Source organism: Tachyglossus aculeatus, chromosome Y4 (genome assembly GCF_015852505.1).
Source record: "Tachyglossus aculeatus isolate mTacAcu1 chromosome Y4, mTacAcu1.pri, whole genome shotgun sequence".
NCBI lineage: Eukaryota > Metazoa > Chordata > Mammalia > Monotremata > Tachyglossidae > Tachyglossus > Tachyglossus aculeatus.
In genome coordinates, this window is record NC_052096.1 from 7,109,459 (window position 1) to 7,135,759 (window position 26,301).

The 26,301-nt window shown below is 53.4% G+C and overlaps 2 protein-coding genes and 1 pseudogene across 2 annotated transcripts; 1 reads left to right on the forward strand and 2 right to left on the reverse strand.

Annotated features, from left to right (window-relative positions):
* Positions 1–840: 840 nt before the first annotated feature.
* Positions 841–5,949, forward strand: LOC119946945 (target of rapamycin complex 2 subunit MAPKAP1-like). Its single transcript, XM_038768426.1, has 2 exons — positions 841–1,463; positions 5,900–5,949. The coding sequence occupies exons 1-2, from the start codon at positions 959–961 to the stop codon at positions 5,947–5,949; spliced, it is 555 nt and encodes a 184-aa protein (XP_038624354.1). The 5' UTR covers positions 841–958.
* ADAMTSL4 (ADAMTS like 4) lies at positions 5,678–25,645 on the reverse strand. Its single transcript, XM_038768728.1, is given in 15 exon segments — positions 5,678–6,190; positions 6,277–6,421; positions 9,487–9,666; positions 9,773–9,985; positions 11,861–12,037; positions 12,338–12,542; positions 14,499–14,628; positions 17,738–17,923; positions 18,868–18,979; positions 19,133–19,305; positions 21,481–21,685; positions 21,861–21,997; positions 24,490–24,592; positions 24,850–24,969; positions 24,971–25,645. Coding segments are annotated over 15 exon segments (2,808 nt in total). The 5' UTR covers positions 25,550–25,645; the 3' UTR covers positions 5,678–6,047.
* On the reverse strand, positions 21,067–21,169 carry LOC119947425 (annotated as a pseudogene).
* Positions 25,646–26,301: the final 656 nt, after the last annotated feature.

The following is a 26,301-nucleotide window of genomic DNA, read 5'->3' on the forward strand; positions in this document are numbered from 1 at the left end:
CACACAGCTGACAATTGGCAGAGAGAGGATTTGAACCCGTGACCTCTGACTCCCAAGCGCGGGCTCTTTCCACTAAGCCACGCTGCTTATCCTATCATCATCATCATCATCATGACGATGGTATTTACTAAGCGCTTACTATGTGCTAAGCACTGTTCTAAGCTCTGGGGGAGATACAGGGTCATCAGGTTGTCCCCCGAGGGGCTCACAGTCTTCATCCCCATTTTACAGATGGGGTAACAGAAACAGAGAAGTTAATAATAATAATGATGGTATTTGTTAAGCACTTACTATGTACGAAGCACTGTTCTAAGCGCTGGGGGGATACAAGGTCATCAGGTTGTCCCACATGGGGCTCAGTCTTAATCCTCATTTTACAGATGAGGTCACTGAGGCACAGAGAAGTTAAGTGACTTTTCCAAAGTCACACAGCTGGTAAGTGGCGGAGCCGGGATTAGAACCCTTAAGTGCTTAGTACATGCCAAGCACTGTTCTAAACGCTGGAGTAATAATAATAATAATAATGATAATGATAATAATAATAATAATGATAGTATTTGTTAAGCACTTACTATGTGCCGAGCACGGTTCTAAGCTCTTGGAGATTACAAGGTGATCAGGTTGTCCCACGGTGGGGCTCACAGTCTTCATCCCCATTTTATAGATGAGGGAACTGAGGCACAGAGAAGTTAGGTGACTTGCCCAAAGTCACACAGCTGGCAATTGGCATCATCAGCATCATAATGACTCCGGCTGGGCCCGGCCGTTGGCACCCGCGGCTCCGCTGCGGCCGCCGCCATCGCGGCGGGGGGGCCGGTCCTCACACGGAGGGAGGGAGGGAGGGCAGGCAGGCGGACCCCCCCTCCTCCAGCCCCTCCCCCAAGGCTTCACGTGGTTGATTCTACAGAACAACATGAAGAGACGAAAATAGCATTTTAAGGGGCTTGGCCGTGGAAGGATGGCCTTCTTGGACAACCCAACTATCATTCTGGCTCATATTCGGCAGTCCCACGTGACCAGTGATGACACAGGGATGTGTGAAATGGTTTTAATTGATCATGATGTTGACCTCGAGAAGTTTCATCCCTCTACAGTGACTGGAGACAGTGGCCCGGAAATTCAGGGAAGTGGTGGTGGTGAGAATCAGGGCTTTGTATATGCCCAGTCTGTCGACATTACCTCAAGCTGGGACTTTGGCATCAGAAGGCGATCGAACACAGCTCAGAGATTAGAACGACTTCGAAAAGAGAGGCAAAACCAGATAAAGTGCAAAAATGTTCAGTGGAAAGAGAGAAATGCTTCTCACTCAGCGGAGGAGCTCAGCTCACTGTTTGAAAAAAAGAACTTCAAAGTTAAGTCTTCAAATTCTGGGAAGCAGTCAATATTATCAGTACGACTTGAACAGTGCCCTCTCCAGCTGAATAACCCTTTTAATGAGTACTCAAAATTTGATGGCAAGGCTCGCATCTCCTCCTGCCTTCAGGACATCTCCATCTGGCTGTCTGCCCGCCACCTAAAACTCAACATGTCCAAGACTGAACTCCTTGTCTTCCCTCCCAAACCCTGCCCTCTCACTGACTTTCCCATCTCTGTTGACGGCACTACCATCCTTCCCGTCTCACAAGCCCGCAACCTTGGTGTCATCCTCGACTTCTCTCATTCACCCCTCACATCCAGGCCGTCACCAAAACTTGCCGGTCTCAGCTCCGCAACATTGCCAAGATCTGCCCTTTCCTCTCCATCCATACCGCTACCCTGCTCATTAAAGCTCTCATCCTATCCCGTCTGGACTACTGCATCAGCCTTCTCTCTGATCTCCCATCCTTGTGTCTCTCCCCACTTCAATCCATACTTTCATGCTGCTTCCCAGATTGTCTTTGTCCAGAAACGCTCTGGATATGTTACTCCCCTCCTCAAAAATCTCCAGTGGCTACCAATCAATCTGCGCATCAGGCAGAAACTCCTCACCCTGGGCTTCAAGGCTGTCCATCCCCTCACCCCCTCCTACCTCAGCTCCCTTCTCTCCTTCTCCAGCCCAGCCCGCACCCTCCGCTCCTCTGCCGCTAATCTCCTCACTGTACCTCGTTCTCGCCTGTCCCGCCATCGACCCCCGGCCCACGTCATCCCCCGGGCCGGGAATGCCCTCCCTCTGCCCATCCGCCAAGCTAGCTCTCTTCCTCCCTTCAAGGCCCTACTGAGAGCTCACCTCCTCCAGGAGGCCTTCCCAGACTGATCCCCTTCCTTCCTCTCCCCCTCGTCCCCCCTCCACCCCCCCATCTTACCTCCTTCCCTTCCCCACAGCACCTGTATATATGTATATATGTTTGTACATATTTATTACTCTATTTATTCATTTATTTTACTTGTACATATCTATTCTATTTATTTTATTTTGTTAGTATGTTTGGTTTTGTTCTCTGTCTCCCCCTTTTAGACTGTGAGCCCACTGTTGGGTAGGGACTGTCTCTATATGTTGCCAACTTGTACTTCCCAAGTGCTTAGTACAGTGCTCTGCACACAGTAAGCGCTCAATAAATACGATTGATGATGATGATGATAATGACGGCATTTGTTAAGCGCTTACTATGTACAAAGCACTGTTCTAAGCGCTGGGGAGGATACAAGGTGATCAGGTTGTCCCACGGGGGGCTCACAGTCTTCACCCCCATTTTACAGATGAGGGAACTGAGGCCCAGAGAAGCGAAGTGACTTGCCCCAAGTCACCCAGCTGACAAGCGGCGGAGCCAGGATTAGAACCCATGACCTCTGACTCCCAAGCCCGGGCTCTTTCCACCGAGCTACGCTGCTTCTCTTCTAACAAGTGAGATTGGACACAGTCCCTGTCCCACATAGGCCTCACAGTCTTCATCCCCATTTTACAGATGAGGGAACTGAGGCCCGGAGAAGTGAAGTGACTTGCCCAAAGTCACCCAGCTGACATGGGGCAGAGCCAGGATTAGAACCCAGGACCTTCGGTCTCCCAGGCCCGCGTACTATCCACTAAGCCACGCTGCTTCATTAGTACAGTGCTCTGCACACAGTAAGCGCTCAATAAATATGATTGACTAAATGAATTATCATCATCATCGAAGGTATTTATTGAGAGCTTACTTCCAGGCCCCCATTCTATCCGCTAAGCCACACTGCTTCATTAGTACAGTGCTCTGCACACAGTAAGCGCTCAATAAATATGATTGAATAAATGAATTATCATCATCGATGGTATTTATCGATAGCTTAATTTTTTTTTCTAATGGCATTTATTAAACCCCCTCCACGGGCCAAGCACTGGGATGGATCCAAGCTAATCAGATTGGACGCAGTCCCTGCCCCACGTGGGGCTCACAGTCTTTATCCCCATTTTACAGATGAGGGAACCGAGGCCCGGAGAAGTGAAGCCACTTGCCCGAAGCCACACAGTAGACAGACGGATTAGAACCCAGGTCCTTCCGACTCCCAGGACCCCCCTCTATTCATTTATTCAATCGTATTTATTGAGCGCTTACTGTGTGCAGAGCACTGGACTAAGCGCTTGGGCTCAATGGAAAGAGCCCGGGCTTTGGAGTCAGAGGTCGTGGATTCAAATCCCGGCTCCACCAGTTGTCAGCTGTGTGACCTTGGGCAAGTCAGGATGAGGTAACTGAGGCCCAGAGAAGTGAAGTGACTTGCCCAAAGTCACACAGCTGACAATTGGCAGAGCTGGGATTTGAACCCATGACCTTCCTCCCTTCAAGGCCCTGCTGAGAGCTCACCTCCTCCAGGAGGCCTTCCCAGACTGAGCCCCTTCCCTCCTCTCCCCCTCGTCCCCCTCTCCATCCCCCCCATCTTACCTCCTTCCCTTCCCCACAGCACCTGTATATATGTATATATGTTTGGACATATTTATCACTCTATTTTGCTTGTACATATCTATTCTATTTATTTTATTTTGTTAGTATGTTTGGTTTCGTTCTCTGTCTCCCCCCTTTTAGACTGTGAGCCCACTGTTGCATAGGGACTGTCTCTATATGTTGCCAACTTGGACTTCCCAAGCGCTTAGCACAGTGCTCTGCACACAGTAAGCGCTCAATAAATACGATTGATTGATTGATTCTCTGGGCCTCAGTTCCCTCATCTGGAAAATGGGGATGAAGACTGTGAGCCCCCGCCCGTGGGACAACCTGATCACCTTGTAACCTCCCCAGCGCTTAGAACAGTGCTTTGCACATAGTAAGCACTTAAGAAATGCCATTAAAAAAAAAAAAGTCCAAGTTGGCAACATATAGAGACGGTCCCTACCCAACAGCGGGCTCACAGTCTGGAAGACTGTCGTCTATCCCATAGACCACGTGGCTTCCTGGGAGCAGAGCACTGTACTAAGCTCTTGGGAGAGCAGACTACAACAGAGTTGGAAGACACATTCCCTGCCAACTGCGATCTTTTCCACTCCTTCCCTCTTCCCAACTCCTGGGCTGAGCCCACCCCAGGACACTTGAGGCCTGAAGCCCCCTCCCCACACCGGCCAAGAGCCCAGCCCCCCCAGGATCCATCATCATCATCATCAATCGTATTTATTGAGCGCTGACTGTGTGCAGAGCACTGTACTAAGTGCTTGGGAAGTACAAATTGGCAACATATACAGTCCCTACCCAACAGTGGGCTCACAGTCTAAAAGGGATCCAGGACCCTGACTTTCCCCTCTAGGCTACGTTGCCAACTTGTACTTCCCAAGCGCTTAGTACAGTGCTCTGCACACAGTCAGCGCTCAATAAATACGATTGAACGAACGAATGAATGACTGTAAGCTCGCTGTGGGCAATCAATCAATCAGTCGTATTTATTGAGCGCTTACTGTGTGCAGAGCACTGTACTAAGCGCTTGGGAAGTCCAAGTTGGCAACATCTAGAGACAGTCCCTACCCAACAGTGGGCTCACAGTCTAGAAGGGAAGGTGTCTGTTACATTGTCCTCTCCCAAGCGTTTATCACGGTGCTCTGCACACAGTAAGCACTCAATAAATACAACTGACTGACTGACCATCTCCCCCCGATCCCGACACCCCCCCTGAGGCAATCCTCCTTACCTGATTTTAATGATGATAATAATAATAATGATGGTATTTGTTAAGCGCTTACTATGTGCAAAGCACTGTTCTACAAGGCGATCAGGTCATCCCACATGGGGCTCACACTCTTAATCCCCATTTTCCGGATGAGGTAACCGAGGCCCAGAGAAGTGAAGTGACTCGCCCAAAGTCACCCAGCTGACAGTTGGCGGAGCCGGGATTTGAACCCATGACCTCTGACTCCCAACCCCGGGCTCTTGCCACTGAGCCACGCTGATTTTGGCTGGAGGACAAGAACGAAGGCCCGTGTCATACTCATCTTTTAATAAAAAATAAATTAGTTCTGGGTGGGGGGGTGGGGGTGGAGGCAGAGGTGGGACTTGGGAGAAGTTGGGGGGTGGGATGTATGTAGTCCGCCTGCTTCCCGTTCCCAAACCCCATCACCAGAGACTGTGAGCCCACTGTTGGGTAGGGACTGTCTCTATATGTTGCCAATTTGTACTTCCCAAGCACTTAGTACAGTGCTCTGCACACAGTAAGCGCTCAATAAATATGATCGATGATGATATGTGGCGGACAAATGACGGGGGACACAGCCTGGGGGACGGAGCTGGGGCCCGGAGGACAGGAAATACAGTTTCGGGGCGCAGGAATTGCGGCCTGGCCGGGCCCCTCGGACGTCTGGGGGAATTTCTGGGGCTTCAACCAACGTCAGTGAGGATAATCCCCGCCCGGATGGACGTGGACACCAACACCAACACGCACTGGTACCCCCACGGGGGTCCAAAAGACCCCAGGATGGCAGCTTTCTGTCTCCTTTCCCACTAAAATCCCCGCTCTCCTTCCGCCTAAACAGACCTAACCCCCCGCTACGCCCCCAAATCACACCCAGCCGCCCTCCCCTAGCCCCTCTTCGAGCTTTCGGGGATACAGGAGGGGAGAGGGAGGGAGTCAGGCCTCCAAGGTGTGGGTCGCGGGGGGCGTCTCCGGCCCCCCGGCCCCCCTCAGCCCGGTTCGGGGGTCTCCCGGGGCGGGGCCGGAGCGAGGGAGCAGGAGCGGCAGCAGGATGCTTGGTAGGAGGGGTAGACACAGAGCCGGGCCTGGACCACCAGAGGACAGGTCGGGGACGAGTCTTGGCAGCGGTCATCTGGAGAGGGGGACGGGGTGGTGAGGACGGTCCGGACCCCCCCAAACCCCCCCCAGGACCACCACGGTCACCCCCGCGGCCCTTACCCGGGCTCCGGTTGCACGGCTGGTCGTTGCAGGACTGTCTGCGGGCCGGGCGGAGGGCGGGAGGACAGCGGGCACTCAGGGTCCGGTTGACCGTCAGGCACTGGACCTCCCTCAGCTGGACGCCCCCCAGGCAGGAGCGCGAACACTGGCGAGAGGGCCGGGAGGAGGGCGGAGGGTCAGATCTCATCCCACAATTGGGTAGGGACCGTCTCTATATGTTGCCAAATTGTACCTCCCAAGCGCTTAGTCCAGTGCTCTGCACACGGTAAGCGCTCAATAAGTACGATTGATGATGGGGAGAGAGGCGGGGAGACTGGAGGTGGTCCGGGCCAGGGGCCGGGGGCAGGCTGAGGGGAGCTTGTACTTCCCAAGCGCTCAGTACAGTGCTCTGCACACAGTAAGCGCTCAATTAATATGATTGATTGATGGATTGAGGGGGATCGGGAGGAAGGCGGATACTCCGGGGAAGGGGATGAGAAGAGAGATGAGACCTAGGAGGGTTGGGGGGGGGAGAAATGGGGCAATTTTTTGGGGGGTGGTGGTATTTGCTAAGCGCTTACTATGTGCCGGGCACTGTTCTAAGCGCTGGGGTACGTACAAGCTAATCAAGTTGGACACCGTCCCTGCCCCACGTGAGGCTCACGGTCTTCATCCCCACTAGACGGAGGGGGGAACCGAGGCCCGGAGAAGTGAGAAGCAGCGTGGCTCAGTGGGAAGAGCCCGGGCTCGGGAGTCAGAGGTCGTGGGTTCTAATCCCAGCTCCGCCACTTATCAGCTGGGTGACTTTGGGCAAGTCGCTTCACTTCTCTGGGCCTCAGTTCCCTCATCTGGAAAACGGGGATTAAGATTGTGAGCCCCCCGTGGGACAACCTGATCACCTGTATCCCCCCAGCGCTTAGAACAGTGCTTTGCCCCTTCCTTCCTCTCCCCCTCGTCCCCCTCTCCATCCCCCCCATCTTACCTCCTTCCCTTCCCCACAGCACCTGTATATCTGTATATATGTTTGTACATATTTATTACTCTATTTATTTATTTTACTTGTACATATCTATTCTATTGATTTTATTTTGTTAGTACGTTTGGTTTTGTTCTCTGTCTCCCCCTTTTAGACTGTGAGCCCACTGTTGGGTAGGGACTGTCTCTCTATGTTGCCAACTTGGACTTCCCAAGCGCTTAGTCCAGTGCTCTGCACACAGTAAGCGCTCAATAAATATGATTGATTGATTGATTTGTGTTTAACAGATACTATTATTATTATTATTGTTATTATTAAGTGAAGTGCCTTGCCTAAAGTTACTCAGGAGACAGGTGGCAGAGCCGGGACTAGAACCCAAGTCCTTTGGACTCCTAGGCCCAGGCTTTATAATAATAATAATGATGGCATTTATTAAGCGCTTACTATGTGCCAAGCACTGTTCTAAGTGCCGGAGAGGATCCAAGGTGATCAGGTTGTCCCACGTGGGGCTCACAGTCTTCATCCCCATTTTACAGATGAGGTCACTGAGGCCCAGAGAAGTGAAGTGACTTGCCCAAAGTCACACAGCTGACGATTGGTGGGGTCGGGATTTGAACCCATGACCTCTGACTCCAAAGCCCGGGCTCTTTCCGCTGAGCCACGCTGCTTCTCGGGGCCCGAGTTCCCTCATCTGTAAAATGGGGATGAAGATTGTGAGCCCCACACGGGACAACCTGATCACCTCGTATCCCCCCAGTGCTTAGAACAGTGCTTTGCACATAGTAAGCGCTTAACAAAGCAGCGTGGCTCAGTGGAAAGAGCCCGGGCTTTGGAGTCAGAGGTCAGGGGTTCAAATCCTGACTCTGCCAGTTGTCAGCTGGGTGACTTTGGGCAAGTCACTTCACTTCTCTGGGCCTCAGTTCCCTCACCTGGAAAATGGGGATGAAGACTGTGAGCCCCACATGGGACAACCTGATCACCTTGGATCCCCAAGCGCTTAGAACAGTGCTTGGCACATAGTAAGCGCTTAACAAATACCATCATTGTTATTATTATTATTATTAAGTGAAGTGCCTTGCCTAAAGTTACTCAGCAGACAGGTGGTGGAGCCGGGACTAGAACCCAGGTCCTTCAGACTCTCAGGCCCGGGCATTTATCTGCTCTGCACACCACTGTGAGCCCGCTGTTGGATAGGGACCGTCTCTCTATGTTGCCAACTTGGACTTCCCAAGCGCTTAGTACAGTGCTCTGCACACAGTAAGCGCTCAATAAATACGATTGATTGATTGATATTTATTCTACTTATTTCACTTTGTTAAAATGTTCTGTTTTGTTGTCCAGCTCCCCCTTCTAGACTGTGAGCCCGCTGTGGGGTAGGGATCGTCTCTCTATGTTGCCAACTTGGACTTCCTAAGTGCTTAGTCCAGCGCTCTGCACACAGTAAGCGCTCAATAAATACGATTGATTGATTGATATTTATTCTATTTATTTCACTTTGTTAATATGTTCTGTTTCATTGTCCAGCTCTCCCTTCTAGACTGTGAGCCCGCTGTGGGGTAGGGACCGCCTCTCTATGTTGCCAGCTTGGACTTCCCAAGCGCTTAGTCCAGTGCTCTGCACACAGTAAGCGCTCAATAAATACGATTGATTGATTGATATTTATTCTATTTATTTCACTTTGTTAATATGTTCTGTTTTTCGTTGTCCAGCTCCCCCTTCTAGACTGCGAGCCCGCTCTTGGGTAGGGCCCGTCTCTATATGTTGCCAGCTTGGACTTCCCAAGCGCTTAGTCCAGTGCTCTGCACATGGTAAGCGCTCAATAAATACGACTGAATGAATGAATGAATGCTAGGCCACACCACCACCATCATCATCATCATCAATCATATTTATTGAGCGCTATGTGCAGAGCACTGGACTAAGCGCTTGGGAAGTCCAAATTGGCAACATCTAGAGACAGTCCCTACCCACCAGTGGGCTCACAGCCTAAAAGGGGGAGACAGAGAACAAAATCAAACATACTAACAAAATAAATAGAATAGATATGTACAAGTAAAATAAATAGAGTAATAAATATGTACAAACATATATACAGGTGCTGTGGGGAAGGGAAGGAGGTAAGATGGGGGGATGGAGACCACACCAGGGCAAGGTGCATCCCTTTCTCTAGAGACCCCCACGAGGGTGGGCCGGGGGGTGGGGGCCGGGGCGAGTGTCCGGCGACGGGAAGGGATGGGGGGGACGGTCCCACTTACGGGGCTCCAGGCGGTGGAGAACCAGCGGTCAGTACAGTCTCCCCCGTGGCAGGGCTGCAGGGTGGGAGGCCGGGGCAAGGAGGAGCATTCGGCCGGGGGGACCACCGAGGTCTCGGCCCCCCTCCGTTGCACGCAGATCACTTCTCGCCGCTGGCTGCCGGGCCCACAGTCCACCGAGCACTGGGATGGGATGGAGAGGATGAGGCCCCCAGTTCGAGTCCTACCAGAGGCCCCCTCCCTTCCCCAGGCCCGGTCACCCCCGCCCCGTCCCCACCGCCCTCCTCACCTCTCCCCAGGGTCCGGCGAACCAAACCCGCGAGTCCTGGCAGGGTCCCGAGCTGCAGGCCCGCGTCTCCGCGGGGCGGCTGGCCGGGGGGCAGCTCCCCTCCCCGGGCCCCCAGTCCCCGCCGCCCCCCGGCCCCTCGCCCTCCCCCGGACCCCCGCTCCACAGGCAGATCACCGAGCGACGCTGGATCCCCGTCCCGCAGTCGGCCGAGCACTGTGGGAGAGGGCGAGAGCGGGGCGGCCGTGAGCGCGGGGATGGGGGAAAGGGTCGGGGGTCGAGGGGGGGGCCTCAGGAGGTAATAACAACAATAATAATAATAATGACGGCATTTCTGAAGCACTCACTATGTGCAAAGCACCGTTGGGAAGCGGTGTGGCTCAGTGGAAAGAGCCTGGGCTTTGGAGTCAGAGGTCATGGGTTCGAATCCCGACTCCGCCACATGTCTGCTGTGTGACCTTGGGCAAGGTAGGGACTGTCTCTATATGTTGCTAATTTGTACTTCCCAAGCGCTTAGTACAGTGCTCTGCACATAGTAAGTGCTCAATAAATACGATTGATGATGATGATGATGAAGTCACTTAACTTCTCTGAGCCTCACTTAGTGTAAAATGGCGATTAAGACTGTGAACCCCACATGGGACAACTTGATCACTTTGTATCCCCCCCAGTGCTTAGAACAGTGCTTTGCACATAGTAAGCGCTTAACAAATGCCAACATTATTATTATTATTATTCTAAGCGCCGGGGGGGATACAAGGCGATCAGGTTGTCCCACGAGGGGCTCACAGACTTCACCCCCGTTTTCCGGATGAGGGAACCGAGGCCCGGAGAAGCTGTGACTTGCCCAAAGTCACCCAGCTGACAGTCGGCGGAGCCGGGATTTGAACCCAGGACCTCTGACCCCAAAGCCCGGGCTCTTTCCGCTGAGCCACGCTGCTCCAGGTGTGGAAAGGCTGGCGTCAGTGGGTCATGGCTAGCCCCAGCGTTTAGTACGGCGCCTGGCACATAGTAAGCGCTTAGCAAAGCGCTGCTTGTGGAAGCAGCGTGGCTCAGTGGAAAGAGCCCGGGGTTGGGTGTCAGAGGTCTGGGGTTCAAATCCCGGCTCCGCCCATTGTCAGCTGTGTGACTTTGGGCAAGTCACTTCACTTCTCTGGGCCTTAGTGACCTCATCTGTCAAATGGGGATGAAGATTGAGAGCCGCCCGTGGGACAACCTGATCACCTCGTAACCTCCCCAGCGCTTAGAACAGTGCTTTGCACACATAGTAAGTGCTTAATAAATGCCATCATTATTATCATTATTATTATTAATAATGATAAATACCACTATCATGATTACTGGGGATCCGCGGGCAGGTCCTGGGCAGGGCAGGCTGGGATCATGGATCGACTGTGAGCCCACTGTGGGTAGGGACCGTCTCCATATGTTGCCAACTTGTACTTTCCAAGCGCTTAGTACAGTGCTGTGCACACAGTAAGCGCTCAATAAATACGATTGATTGATTGATTGGGGGGGTCAGAGGTCATGGAGGGATTGCGGGGCTTAGAAGGAGAGCTGGGGTCTAGACTGTGAGCCCGCTGTTGGGTAGGGACCGTCTCTATATGTTGCCAACTTGGACTTCCCAAGCGCTTAGTACAGTGCTCTGCACACAGTAAGCACTCAATAAATACGAGTGATTGATTGGTCGGGGGGGTCAGAGGTCATGGAGGGATTGCGGGGGTTAGAAGGAGAGCTGGGGCCTAGACCGTGAGCCCGCTGTTGGGTAGGGACCATCGCTATATGTTGCCAACTTGGACTTCCCAAGCGCTTAGTACAGTGCTCTGCACACAGTAAGCGCTCAATAAATGCGATTGATTGATTGATTTGGGGGGTCAGAGGTCATGGAGGGATTGCGGGGGTTAGAAGGAGAGCTGGGGCCTAGACTGTGAGCCCGCTGTTGGGTAGGGACCGTCTCTATATGTTGCCAACTTGGACTTTCCAAGCGCTTAATACAGTGCTCTGCACACAGTAAGCGCTCAATAAATACACTTGAATGAATGAGGGGTTTGGACCGGTGGGAGGGGTGGGGAGGGCGGGGGAGGGTCCCACCTTGGGGCTCCAGGCGCTGTGGAACCAGGTGTGGGCGCAGGGTCCCATGTGGCAGGGCTGGCTGCTGGGGGGCCTGGGGGGTCCGGGCCGGCAGTCGGCCTCGCTCACCTCGTTGCCCTGGTTACTGACGCAGCGCACCTGGCGGCTCCGCAGGCCCCTCCCGCAACGCACCGAGCACTGGGGGGGTGGGGGCGGGATGGCTGGGGGAGCCCCGTCCCCCCGGCCTCCAGCGGACCACCACCCCTGTACCCCAAATCTCCTCCACCCCCCTACCTGCTGCTGACCTCCAGGGCCCACCCGCTGCTGCGTCTCCCGGCCCCCATCTTCTCCAGACCCATAGCCCCCCCAGTCTCCAGGTCCCACCCCCTGCGGACATTCACACCTCGCCCCCCACCTCCCCTAGACCTCAGACCGCCCCCCCCCCCCCCGCAGCCCCCCACCCTGCCCCTCTGCTCCCCAGTCTCTCCCCAGGCCAACCTGGCTCCATGAGGACTGCACCTCCCAGTGCCCGCAGAGACGCTGCTGGCAGGGCCGGGTGGCATTGGGCGGGGCGAGGCGGGCACAGCGCTGGGGCGGCACGGAGGAGCTGCCCTCCCCGAAGTCCTGGCGGCAGCGGAGCTGGCGGTGCTGGCTGCCCGGCCCGCACGACCGGCTGCAGGGCGTCCACTCGCCCGTCTCCCAGCTGGGCCCCACACGTGGGCGGGCGGGCGGGCACGCGGGCAGACGCACGGACACGCGACGGGGCGAGACGCGGGAGGGGGTTAACGATCAGAGGTCTGCCTCGCCCCCTCCTCCCTCACCTCCCTTCACTCCTTGTCCAGCCCAGCCCGCACCCTCCGCTCCTCTGCCACCATCACCTCCTCACTGGGCCTCGTTCTCGCCCATCCCACCATCAACCCCCGGCCCACGTCCTCCCCCTGGCCCGAAATTCCCTCCCTCCACACATCCGCCAAGCTGGCTCTCTTCCTCCCTTCAAAGCCCTACTGAGAGCTCACCTCCTCCAGGAGGCCTTCCCACACTCAGTCCCCTTTTTCCTCTCCATCCACCCCCGCCCTACCTTCTTCCCCTCCCCACAGCCCCTGTATATATGTCTGTACAGATTTATCACTCCATTTTACTTCTACATATTCACTATTCTATTTATTTTGTTAATGATGTGTAGGGTAGGGACTGTCTCTATATGTTGCCAGCTTGTACTTCCCAAGCGCTTAGTACACTGCTCTGCACACAGTAAGCGCTCAATAAATACGATTGATTTAGCTTTAATTCTCTACCTCCTTCCCCTCCCCACAGCCCCTGTATATATGTCTGTGCAGATTTATCACTCTATTTTACTTCTACATATTTACTATTCTATTTATTTCGTTAATGCTGTGCATTTAGCTTTAATTCTCTACCTCCTTCCCCTCCCCACAGCCCCTGTATATATGTTCGTACAGATTTATCACTCCATTTTACTTCTACATATTTACTATTCTATTTATTTCGTTAATGCTGTGCATTTAGCTTTAATTCTCTACCTCCTTCCCCTCCCCACAGCCCCTGTATATATGTCTGTACAGATTTATCACCCTATTTTACCTCTACATATTTACTATTCTATTTATATCGTTAATGCTGTGCATTTAGCTTTAATTCTCTACCTCCTTCCCCTCCCCACAGCCCCTGTATATATGTCTGTACAGATTTATCACTCCATTTTACTTCTACATATTTACTATTCTATTTATTTCATTAATGCTGTGCATTTAGCTTTAATTCTCTACCTCCTTCCCCTCCCCACAGCCCCTGTATATATGTCTGTACAGGTTTATCACTCCATTTTACCTCTACATATTTACTATTCTATTTCTTTTGTTAATGATGTGCATTTAGCTTTAATTCTCTACCTCCTTCCCCTCCCCACAGCCCCTGTATATATGTCTGTACAGATTTATCACCCTATTTTACCTCTACATATTTACTATTCTATTTATTTCGTTAATGCTGTGCATTTAGCTTTAACTCTCTACCTCCTTCCCCCCCCAACAGCCCCTGTATATATGTCTGTACAGATTTATCACCCTATTTTACTTCTACATATTTACTATTCTATTTCGTTAATGATGTGCATTTAGCTTTAATTCTCTACCTCCTTCCCCTCCCCACAGCCCCTATATATATGTCTGTACAGATTTATCACCCTATTTTACTTCCACATATTTACTATTCTATTTATTTCGTTAATGCTGTGCGTTTAGCTTTAATCCTATTTATTCTGACGACTCGACACCCGTCCCCACGTCTTGTTTTGTTGTCCGTCTCCCCCTCCTAGACTGGGTTGCTGGGTAGGGACCGTCTCCATAGGTTACCAAGTCCCACGCGCTTAGTCCAGTGCTCTGCACACAGTAAGCGCTCGATAAATACGATTGATGATGATAAATACGACTGAACGAATGAACCAACATCCCAATCCTGACCGGCCTTCCCGCTCCCCACGCCAGCCTTCCTCCCAAGCCCAGGAGAGCCCCCCAGCCCCGTTCCCACTCTCAGTCTGGTCCCTGCCCCAGCCTTTTTGGGGTCCCTTGGGTGGGGGGCCGTGGAGGGGAGGGCTCCCGGGGGCCAGGGAGAGGGGTCTCCCAGGCGAGGGGCGACTCACTATGGTGGACACGGAGGCCCGTGGCAGGACTCCAGGGGGGCGGGGGGCCGGGAATTGGGGGCACACTCGCTCTCGTCCAGCTCTTCCCTCCCTTGGCGGGACGTGCACTGGAACACGGGGCGCCAGACCCCTGCGGAGCGGGAGACACGGAAATCCTGGGTCCCTCCGCTGTCCCCACCCTCTCCCACCTCCTGAGTCTTAAATCAGCTCCTCAATCAATCGATCGATCGGTCAGTGGTAGTAGCGGAGACGGGCAGTGTGGCCTAGGGGATAGAACCAAGGGCCGGGAGTCTGGCGGACCCGGGTTCTAATCCTGACTCCGCCACTTGTCAGCTTGGGGAAGTCACTTCACTTCTCTGAGTCTCATCCGGTAAATGGGGAGGAAGACTGTGAGCCTTAGGAGGGATAGGGACTGTGTCTAACTCAGTCACCCTGTATCTACCCCAGAGCTTACTTCAATGCTCAGCGCGTTATTATCAGCGTACATTGAGCGCTCACCGTATGCGCAGCACTGTACTAAGCGCTTGGGAAAATACAATAGAGTTAGAAGACACCGCTCCTCTCCTCAAGGGTCTCAGTCATCCTGTATCTACCCCAGAGCTTGCTTCAATGCTCAGCGCGTAGTAAGCGCTTAATACCACAGTTATCATCGGCGTGCATTGAATGCTCACCGTATGCGCAGCACTGTACTAAGCGCTTGGGAAAATACAATAGAGTTAGAAGACACAGCTTCTGTCCTCAAGGGTCTAACTCAGTAACCCTGTATCTACCCCAGAGCTTACTTCAATGCTCAGCGCGTAGTAAGCGCTTAACAAATACCACAGTTATTATCGGCATGCATTGAACGCTCACCGTATGCGCAGCACTGTACTAAGCGCTTGGGAAAATACAATAGAGTTAGAAGACACAGCTCCTGTCCTCAAGGGTCTAACTCAGTCACCCTGTATCTACCCCAGAGCTTACTTCAATGCTCAGTGCGTATTAAGCGCTTAACAAATACCAGAGTTATTATCGGCATGCATTGAGCGCTCACCGTATGCGCAGCACTGTACTAAGCGCTTGGGAAAAATCCAATAGAGTTGGAAGACACAGCTCCTGTCCTCAAGGGTCTAACTCAGTCACCCTGTATCTACCCCAGAGCTTACTTCAATGCTCAGCGCGTAGTAAGCGCTTAACAAATACCAGAGTTATTATCGGCGTGCATTGAGCACTCACCATATGTGCAGCACTGTACTAAGCGCTTGGGAAAATACAATAGAGTTAGAAGACACCGCTCCTGTCCTCAAGGGTCTCAGTCATCCTGTATCTACCCCAGAGCTTGCTTCAATGCTCAGCGCGTAGTAAGCGCTTAATACCACAGTTATTATCAGCGTGCATTGAGCGCTCACCGTATGCGCAGCACTGTACTAAGTGCTTGGGAAAATCCAATAGAGTTAGAAGACACAACTCCTGTCCTCGAGGGTCTAACTCAGTCACCCTTTATCTACCCCAGAGCTAACTTCAATGCTCAGCGTGTATTAAGCGCTTAACAAATACCACAGTTATTATCGGCGTGCATTGAGCGCTCACCGTGTGTGCAGCACTGTACTAAGCGCTTGGGAAAATACAATAGGGTTAGAAGACACAGCTCCTGTCCTCAAGGAGCTTACGGTCTGGAGGAGGAGACGGACATCGGGTCTACTAACTGGACAGTGCTCTCCCAAGCGTTTAGGACAATGCCCTGCACACAGTCGGTACTCAGTAAATAGAGATTGACTGTGTTTGATAAACAGAGGTCAGGAGAGTAGCGTGGCCTAATGGATAGAACCCGGGCCTGGTTCAGAGGACTTGGGTTCACGTCTCTGGGCCTCAGTTTCCTCATCTGTAAAATGGGGATTAAGACTGAGAGCCCCACACGGGACAGAGACTGTGTCCAACCTGATTATTTTGTAACCACCTCAGCACTTAACACAGTGCCTGATACATGGTAAGCGCTTAATACTATAAAGAAAAAGGAGACGAGGAATCCTGCAACTGGGGAGCGCTTAACCAATACCATTATTAAGAATAATAATAATAATAATGATAGCATTTATTAAGCGCTTACTGGGGAGCGCTTAACCAATACCACAATTAATAATAATAATAATAATGATAGCATTTATTAAGCGCTTACTGGGGAGTGCTTAACCAATACCATAATTATTATTAATAATAATAATGATAGCATTTAGTAAGTGCTTATATGTGCAAAGCACTGTTCTAAGTGCTGGAGAGGTTACAAGGTGATCAGGTTGTCTCATGTGGAGCTCACAGTCTTCATCCCCATTTTCCAGATGAGGTCACTGAGGCCCAGAGAATAATAATAATAATAATAATAATAATAATAATAATGGCATTTATTAAGCGCTTACTATGTGCAAAGCACCATTCTAAGTGCTGGAGAGGTTACAAGGTGATCAGGTTGTCCCACAGGGGGCTCACAATCTTAATCCCCATTTTACAGATGAGGGAACCGAGGCCCAGAGAAGTGAAGTGAGCCCACTGTTGGGTAGGGACCGTCTCTCTATGTTGCCAACTTGTACTTCCCAAGCGCTTAGTACAGTGCTCTGCACACAGTAACCCTAGAGCCAGATTCCTCAAAATGCCACCGGATGATACGCCAAGACCTCATGGCTGCTGCTGGAGACTGTGAGCCCGTTGTTGGGTAGGGACCGTCTCTATATGTTGCCGACTTGTACTTCCCAAGCGCTTAGTACAGTGCTTTGCACACAGTAAGTGCTCATTAAATACGATTGAATGCATGAATGAATGAGCCCGTTTCTAGATTGTGAGCCCATTGTTGGGTAGGGACCGTCTCTATACGTTGCCAACTTGTACTTCCCAAGCGCTTAGTCCAGTGCTCTGCACACAGTAAGCGCTCAATAAACACGATTGAATGAATGAACAGTAAGCGCTCAATAAATGCGATTGAATGAATGAATGAAGTGACTTGCCCAAAGTCACCCAGCTGACAATTGGCGGAGCCGGGATTTGAACCCATGACCTCTGACTCCAAAGCCCGGGCTCTTTCCACTGAGCCACGCTGCTTCTCTACTATATTATTATTATTACAAAAACAGAGGGTCTCGTTGGGATGGGATATATGTTGCCAATTTGTACTTCCCAAGCGCTTAGTACAGTGCTCTGCACACAGTAAGCGCTCAATAAATACGATTGATGATGATGATGATGATGGGGGTCGGGGCAGGCGTCCAAACCTTGTCCACAGGAGGTGGAGCAGTCGGTCTGCCCGGATCGTCTCCAGTATCCCGCCGGTGTTCGGAGCTGGGGTCCCGGGAGAGGCGGGGCGGGGAGCGGGGGGATCCGGACCTGCCGCTGCAGAATCCCCGGGGTCCGGGCCAGGCGGGGGGCCGGGCCGGCCCGGGAGTTCAATGCCAAGACTCCTGGGGATGGGGTGAGAGAGGCGGTTAGGGCCTGGACCAATCAATCAATCAATCAATCGTATTTATTGAGCGCTTACTGTGTGCAGAGCACTGGACTAAGCGCTTGGGAAGTCCAAGTCGGCAACATATAGAGACGGTCCCTACCCTACAGCGGGCTCACAGTCTAGAAGGGGGAGATAGAGAACAAAACCAAACATACTAACAAAATAAAATAAATAGAATAGATATCATCATCATCACATTAATCTTATTTATTGAGCGCTTACTATGTGCAGAGCACCGTACTAAGTGCTTGGGAAGTACAAATTGGCAACATATAGGGACGGTCCCTACCCAACAGTGGGCTCACAGTCTAAAAGGGGGAGACAGAGAACAAAACCAAACATACTAACAAAATAAAATAAATAGAATAGGTATGGACAAGTAAAATAAATAGAGTAATAAATATGTACAAACATATATACATATATACAGGTGCTGTGGGGAAGGGAAGGGGGTAAGATGGGGGGGGATGGAGAGGGGGACGAGGGGGAGAGGAAGGAAGGGGCTCAGTCTGGGAAGGCCTCCTGGAGGAGATACATATTTATTACTCTATTACTCTATCTATTTATTTATTTATTTTACTTGTCCATATCTATCCTATTTATTTTATTTTGTTAGTATGTCTGGTTTTGTTCCCTGTCTCCCCCTTTTAGACTGTGAGCCCACTGTTGGGTAGGGACTGTCTCTATGTGTTGCCAATTTGTACTTCCCAAGCGCTCAGTCCAGTGCTCTGCACATAGTAAGCGCTCAATAAATACGATTGATGATGATGATGATGAGATATGTACAAGTAAGATAGAGTAATAAATACGTACAAACATACATACATATGTATGTATACACTCCCACCCCCATTCAGGTTCTCCCTCCTTTCCCCCCCCCCAGTTGCAGCGGCCACTCGCCTGGCTGGAGCCGGGGCCCGGGGGTCTCCGTTGGGGGGGCCCCGGGGTCCGGGAGGGGAAAGGATATGAGGTACTGATAGGAGACCCCCAAGTTCTCCTCCTGGAAGATCATCTGGGGAAGGAAGCAGAAGCGGGCGGTCAGTCGGACCAGATGCGAGGGACTTCTCCCCCGCGATCCCGCCGGCCCCTGCCCGCCGCACGTCCCTCGGGGTTTGGGGACCCACCTCCCCACCCACCCCCGGCCCCCCGATCCACCCCCACTGACGTAGACATCCACGGGGTGAGCGGTGGGCCCTTCGGCGGTCAGGCTCTCTCCGGCCCCGTCTTCCCGGGGCGGTCGCTGGTACCGGAACACGGTTCCGCCGGCGGGATAGCTCCCGGGTGGATCCACGGCCCAGTTCCCGTTGATGATGGATTTGCCCCCGGGGCCGCGCAGAGCTGGGAAGAGGGGACAGGGCGGGGGTCACCCGCGTTTCCCCCGGCCCATGGACTCCCCGGGCCACGGAAGGGACACCACCACCACCTTTACTATTCTATTTATTTTGTTAATGATGTGCATCCAGCTTTAATTCTATTTGTTCCGACGCCTTTGACGCCCGTCTACATAATAATAAATAATAATAATAATGGCATTTATTAAGCGCTTACTATGTGCCAAGCACCGTTCTAAGCGCTGGGGGGGATACAAGGTGATCGGGTTGTCCCACGGGGGGCTCACAGTCTTCATCCCCATTTTACAGATGAGGGAACTGAGGCCCAGAGAAGTGAAGCGACTTGCCCAAAGTCACACAGCTGACAGGTGGGGGAGCCGGGATTCTACGTGTTTTGTTTTGTCGTCCGCCTCCCCCTTCTAGACTGTGAGCCCGCTGTTGGGTAGGGACCATCTCTATAGGTTGCCAACTTGCACCTCCCAAGCGCTTAGTCCAGTGCTCTGCACACCGTAAGCACTCAATAAATACGATTGAATGAATGAATGAACCACCACACTCCCTCCCATCGTACTCCCAGACTGTGTCCTGAGACTCTGGCCTTCAAAGCCTTATCCACAGCACCTGTATATATGTATATATGTTTGTACATATTTATTACTCTATTTATTTATTTTACCTGTACATATCTATTCTATTTGTTTTATTTTGTTGGTATGTTTGGTTTTGTTGTCTGTCTCCCCCTTTTAGACTGTGAGCCCACTCTTGGGTAGGGACTGTCTCTATATGTTGCCAACTTGTACTTCCCAAGCGCTTAGTACAGTGCTCTGCACACAGTAAGCGCTCAATAAATACGATTGATGATGATGATGATGAAGGCCCGTCTCCTCCAAGAGGTCTTCCCCGACTGAGCTCTCCTTTCCTCTTCCCCGCTCTCTTCTGCGTCGCCCCGACACACTCCCTTTATTCATCCTCCTTCCCAGCCCCACACCTCTTTTGTCTTTATCCCTCATTTATTTATTTCTATTAATGTCTGTCTCCCCTTCTGGATGGTAAACTCATTGTGGGCAGGGAATGTGTCTATTATTATATTGTCCTCTCCCAAACACGTAGTACAGTGCTCTGCACACAGTAAGTGCTCAGGAAATACTATTAACTGACTGACTGACTGACTGATGTGTGTCTGTGGGGGCAGCGGGAGCTTGGGAAAGGATTGAGGAACTAGCTGGGTTAATCAATTGTATTTATTAAGCGCTTACTGTATGCAGAGCACTGTACTAAGCGCTTGGGAGAGGACAATAGAACACTAAAACAGACACATCTCCTGCCCACAATGAGCTTACAGTCTAGAGGGTTGGATGCTCCAAAGTAGATGGCAATGCCTTATCCATAAACTTGTTGGGGGCAAGGAATGTTTGTTTACTGTTATAGTGTACTCTCCCAAGCACTTAGTACAGTGCTCTGCACACAGTCAGTGCTCAATAAATACTAGTGAATGAATGAATGAATGAACCATATATATGTGTTGTAAAGACCACACAGAGAAGCAGCTTGGCACAGTGGAACGAGCCCGGGCTTTGGAGTCAGAGGTCATGGATTCAAATCCCAGCTCCGCCAATTGTCAGCTGTGTGACTTTGGGCGAGTCACTTCACTTCTCTGGGCCTCAGTGACCTCATCTGTAAAATGGGGATGAAGACTGTGAGCACCCCCGTGGGACAACCTGGTTAACTTGTAACCTCTCCAGCGCTTAGAACAGAGTGCTTTGCACATAGTAAGCGCTTAATAAATGCCATTATTATTATTATTATTATTATTATTACCTCTTCCATCCTTCTCAAAGGGAATGCTAACCTTCTCTCCTTTCAGGGTGAGGGGCCGGGGGGGATCCCAGGGGCAGGGTGGGGGGATGATGATGGAGGACGTAAGCCGTCTAGACCGTTAATCTCATCGTGGGCAAGGAATGCGTCTGTTTAGTGTTTTATTGTCCTCTCCCGAGAGCTTAGTACAGCGCTCTGCGCACCGTAAGTGCTCAATCAATGCAACCGAATAGACTGTGAGCCCGTTGTTGGGTAGGGACCGTCTCTATATGTTGCCAACTTGGACTTCCCAAACGCTTAGTCCAGTGCTCTGCACACAGTAAGCGCTCAATAAATGTGAGTGAGTGAGTGAAGAGGGAGGGCTCACCGAGGTAGTTGTTGGTGTGGCGGAGCTGGGCGAGGCGGAGCTGGGTGGCCCCGGACGGGACGGTCAGCAGCTTCTGGTAGCCGAGGGGCTGGCCCGGCTCAGTCAGGTTCCCCGATACCAGGCGGCAGGAAGAGCCGTCTCCCCCGCAAACCCCACAGCTGTCCGGACGACGCTCCGAACCCAGGAGTCCATCACAGCCGGGACTCTGTGACCGGGAAGGGCCGGGAAGGGGGAGACGGGGTTGGGGCGGTGAGGAGGACCGCTCCCCATCCTCCCTCCAGCCCCCCGCACACCCCAAGGCTGTCCGGCCGCCGCTGCGACCCCGGGATCCCACCTCCCACCCCGCCTCGAGAATCTCCTTCCCCTTCGCCGGCCCTCACCAGACAGCGGCCGGCCACGCAGATGTCCGCGGCCCCGGGCTGACAGGGCGTCCCATCCTGGACTGTGTCCGTGTGCCGGACGTAGAAGCGGAAGCCGCGGGGGCGGCAGTTGAGCTCGCAGCGCTGGGAGCCCTGCACTGGGAGCGGGGGAAGGCAACAAGATGATGATGATATTTGTTAAGCGCTTACTCTGTGCAAAGCACCGTTCTAAGCTCTGGGGAGGTTACAAGGTGGTCAGGTGGCCCCGTGGGGGGCTCACAATCTTCATCCTCATTTTCCAGATGAGGGAACTGAGGCCCAGAGAAGTGAAGTGACTTGCCCAAAGCCACACAGCCGACAATTGGCAGAGCTGGGATTTGAACCCATGACCTCTGACTCCAAAGCCCACGCTCTTTCCGCTGAGCCACGCTGCTTTAAGATGGCGGGAGGGGTCACCCCAGGGGACACTGGGGGGGATCCCTAGGACCGGGACGGTTGGTCGATCGTATTTAGCGAGCGCTTACTGTGTGCGGAGCGCTGGACTAAGCATTCAGGGCTGTCCAATACAACAGACACATCCCCTGCCCACAGTGAGCTTCCAGTCAGGAGGGGGAGACCGACACGAATGTGAATAAATAATAGTAATAATGTTGGTATTTGTTAAGCGCTTACTATGTGCAAAGCACCGTTCTAAGCGCTGGGGAGGATACAAGGTGATCAGGTTGTCCCACGTGGGGCTCACAGTCTTAATCCCCATTTTACAGATGAGGTAACAGAGGCACAGAGAAGTTAAGTGGCTTGCCCAAGGTCACACAGCTGACAAGTGTCTGAGTCGGGATTCGAATCCATGGAAATAGACACAAGGGGCCACCAGGGTGGGAGGGTCACAGGAGGCTGGGAGGGTGAGGGGGGATCATGTGGCCCACTGTTGGGTAGGGTCTGTCTCTATATGTTGCCAATTTGTACTTCCCAAGCGCTTAGTACAGTGCTCTGCACATAGTAAGCGCTCAATAAATACGATTGATGATGATGATGATGTGGGGGTTGAGCAATCCCTGGGGGAGGCCCTGTCGGAGTCATAATAATAATAATGAAAATGGAATTTTTTAAGCGCTTACTATGTGCCAAGCACTGTTCTAAGCCCTGAGCAGTGGGGGGCGGGGCTCGAGGGGACTTCTGGGTCAATAATAATAATAATAATAATGGTATTTGTTAAGCGCTTACTGTGTGCAAAGCACTGTTCTAAGCGCTGGGGAGGTTACAAGGTGATCAGGTTGTCCCACTTGGGGCTCACAGTTTTAATCCCCGTTTTCCAGATGAGGTCACCGAGGCCCAGAGAAGTGAAGCGACTTGCCCAAAGCCACCCAGCTGACAGTTGGCGGAGCCGGGATGTGAACCCGTGACTTCCGACTCCGCGGGGTTGCGGCACAGCAAGCAAATGTCCGGGGGGGTGTCAGGACGAGAGGAGGTCACCTCGGGGCGGGGAGGGCCGGTAGGAGCGGCCAGGGTCATCATCATCATCATCAATCGTATTTACTGAGCGCTTACTGTGTGCAGAGCACTGGACTAAGCGCTTGGGAAGCACAAATTGGCAACATATATCCCATCCCAACGAGACCCTCTGTTTTTATAATAATAACAATACAGTAGAGAAGCAGCGTGGCTCAGTGGAAAGAGCCCGGGCTTTGGAGTCAGAGGTCATGGGTTCAAATCCCGGCTCCGGCTCATCACCATCAGTCGTATTTATTGAGCGCTCACTGTGTGCAGAGCACTGTACTAAGCGCTTGGGAAGTCCAAATTGGCAACATATAGAGACAGTCCCTACCCAACAGTGGGCTCACGGTCTAAAAGGGGGAGACAAAATGAAACATACTAACAAAAAAGTCCCCCCCGGACCTTTGACCTTCTTACCCCAGCTGACCCCTCCATGCCAGTCTCCCCCCGCCCCGGTCATCATCATCATCATCAATCGTATTTATTGAGCGCTTACTATGTTCAGAGCACTGTACTAAGCGCTTGGGAAGTCCAAATTGGCAACATATAGAGACAGTCCCTACCCAACAGTGGGCTCACGGTCTAAAAGGGGGAGACAAAATGAAACATACTAACAAAAAAGTCCCCCCCGGACCTTTGACCTTCTTACCCCAGCTGACCCCTCCGTGCCAGTCTCCCCCCCCGCCAGTCCCTTCCAGCTGCCCGCTCCCACCCATTCCCGATCAGTCACACTTTCCAAACTCCGTTCCAGCAGCTGACGCCCAGCCACCGCCCCCCCCCCCCCCCCAGCCCCTTCTCCACTCCCCACACCCCCCAACCCCTGGCAACACAAAGAGCCATCTGTGTCTGCCCTGCCCGCCCCCCACCCTCCCCTCAGTGGCTTATCTGGCCCGGGACGACAGCAGCTCCAGACTGCGGAGGGGAGAGGGCAGGGAGACGGCCGGGAGGAAGCAAGACGGAGGTGGGATGGACAGATGCACATGGACGGATGCACAGAAGCACATGCTCACCCGCGCGCTCACACGCCAACGTCCCCCGATAAGGGAACCCGGTAGATAGGGAGGAGAAGCTGGCAGGGGCAGAGGAGGAAAGAGGAAACAATCCAGAGCGGCACCACCCTGAGGGCGAGGGCGCGGGGCCTAGGTTCGAATCTCACCTTCTGTGAAAGGTTCCCACACATAGCGTCGCCCCATGAACTCTCGCGGGTTGAAGGCGGCGCACTGCAGGGCCCGGGGGTCCGGACGGTCCGGGGGGCAGGGCTGGGGGGGCGGCGGCAGCGGGGTTAGGGACGGGGGAGGATGGGGGGCGTCCGGCGGGTTAAAATGACCCGGGGCGGGTGGCGGAGAGGGGAGGCGTCCTCCAGTTCGGCCCTGAGCCAGAGGTCCGGCTGAACGGGCAAGAGCCGGGGTTCTGGAGCGCAAGGGGAGGGCGGCTGGGTCAGGGGAGGGATGGGGGCTGCTGGAGGAGGGGGAGAGAGAAAAGTCGGGGTTCTCGGTGTCCCCAAGGTCAGACTGACCTCCTGGCTGCAGGCTCGAAGCTGCTCCTTCTCCCCAGGGCACAGAACGGCAGAGGTGACGGGGGCAAACAGGTTCCACAGGGGCCCGGGTGGGCCTGGGGGACCGGGAGGCCTGGGGGGGGCCGGGGCTCAGCAGCGGCAGCCCGTTACCTGAGCTGGGGGGGTTCGGTTCCGCCCGGGCTGGCCAGGGCAGACCCCCGGACCACGCTGCTTCCTCCTCCCGCCCCTGGGCCCGCCGCAGGAACTGGGCCGGGGATGGGATGGTTTGGGAGGTCGGAGTCCTGAAGGGCAGGGTGATGGGGGGCTGGACCGGAGAGGGCTTAGCTTGGGAGGGCGCGGTCTGGGGGGACTTTGTTTCTGGGGGGGCCGTCTGAGGGAGCTGGGCCTGGATTTTGGGGGGTGGGGGCTTGGGGGCCTGGGTTTTAGGGGGCAGCTTGGTCCTGAGGGGGTGGGTGTGTGGCAGTGGGTTTGGCGGCAGTGATTCGGTGCCCGGGGACCGGGTCCCGGGGACCCGGGCGAGGGGCGGCTCTGTTTGCGGGGGCTCCGTCCCGGAGGGGCGAGGGGCCCGTGTTGCGGGGTCTTGGGGGTCAGAAGCCCGAGCCCCCGGGGCCGGGGGAGGTGAGGCCGGAGGAGGCTTCTGGGGGTGTCGGCGGGGCCGGTGCAGGGGCAGGGCGAAGGGGACTCGGCCGTACCCGAACATCCCCGGTTTGATGGGCTCTCGCCCCCGTGACCTGCGAAGACCGAGGGGGAAGGAAGGGAAAGGAGCCAAGGAGCAGGGAGGGGAGGAAACGGGAGGAGGAAGGAGAGGGAAGGGGAAGAAATGGGAGGGAAGGGGATGGAAGGAGAGGGACAGGGAAGAAATGGGAGGGAAGGGAAAGAAATGGAAGGGAAGGGGAAAGAAGGGGAGGGAAGGAGAGGGAAGGGGAGGGAAAGAGAAGAAATGGGAGGGAAGGGGAGGGAAGGAGAGGGAATGGGAAGAAATGGGAGGGAAGAGAAAGAAATTGGAGGGAAGGGGAAAGAAGGGGAGGGAAGGAGAGGGAAGGGAAAGGGAGGGAAAGGGAAGAAATGGGAGGAAAAGAGAGGGAAAGGGAAGAAACGGGAGGGAGGGAGAGGGGAGAGGAGGGAAGAGGGCCGGAGTCAGGTTTAATACCGGTGGGAATCTCTCCAATCCGTCCAGACCCAGACGACCTGCCCCCCAGCCCCTCCCCTTCATTCCAACGCCCGCTCCCAGATTCCCAGCCCCGCCCCCACCCTGCTCTGCGCCCAGATTCCCGGCCCCCAGAGAAGCAGCGTGGCTCAGTGGAAAGAGCAAGGGCTTTGGAGTCAGAGGTCATCGGTTCAAATCCCGGCTCAGCCACTTGTCAGCTGTGTGACTTTGGCCAAGTCACTTTGCTTCTCTGGGCCTCAGTTCCCTCATCTGGAAAACGGGGATGAAGACTGTGAGGCCCACAT

Bases quoted from the DNA above. Each gene is read 5' to 3' on its own strand.
- LOC119946945 (XM_038768426.1), top strand. From the start codon at position 959: ATGGCCTTCTTGGACAACCCAACTATCATTCTGGCTCATATTCGGCAG. The intron at 1,464-5,899 runs GCATCTCCTCCT...CCGCCTAAACAG, and splicing joins AAAATTTGATGGCAAGGCTC to ACCTAACCCCCCGCTACGCC.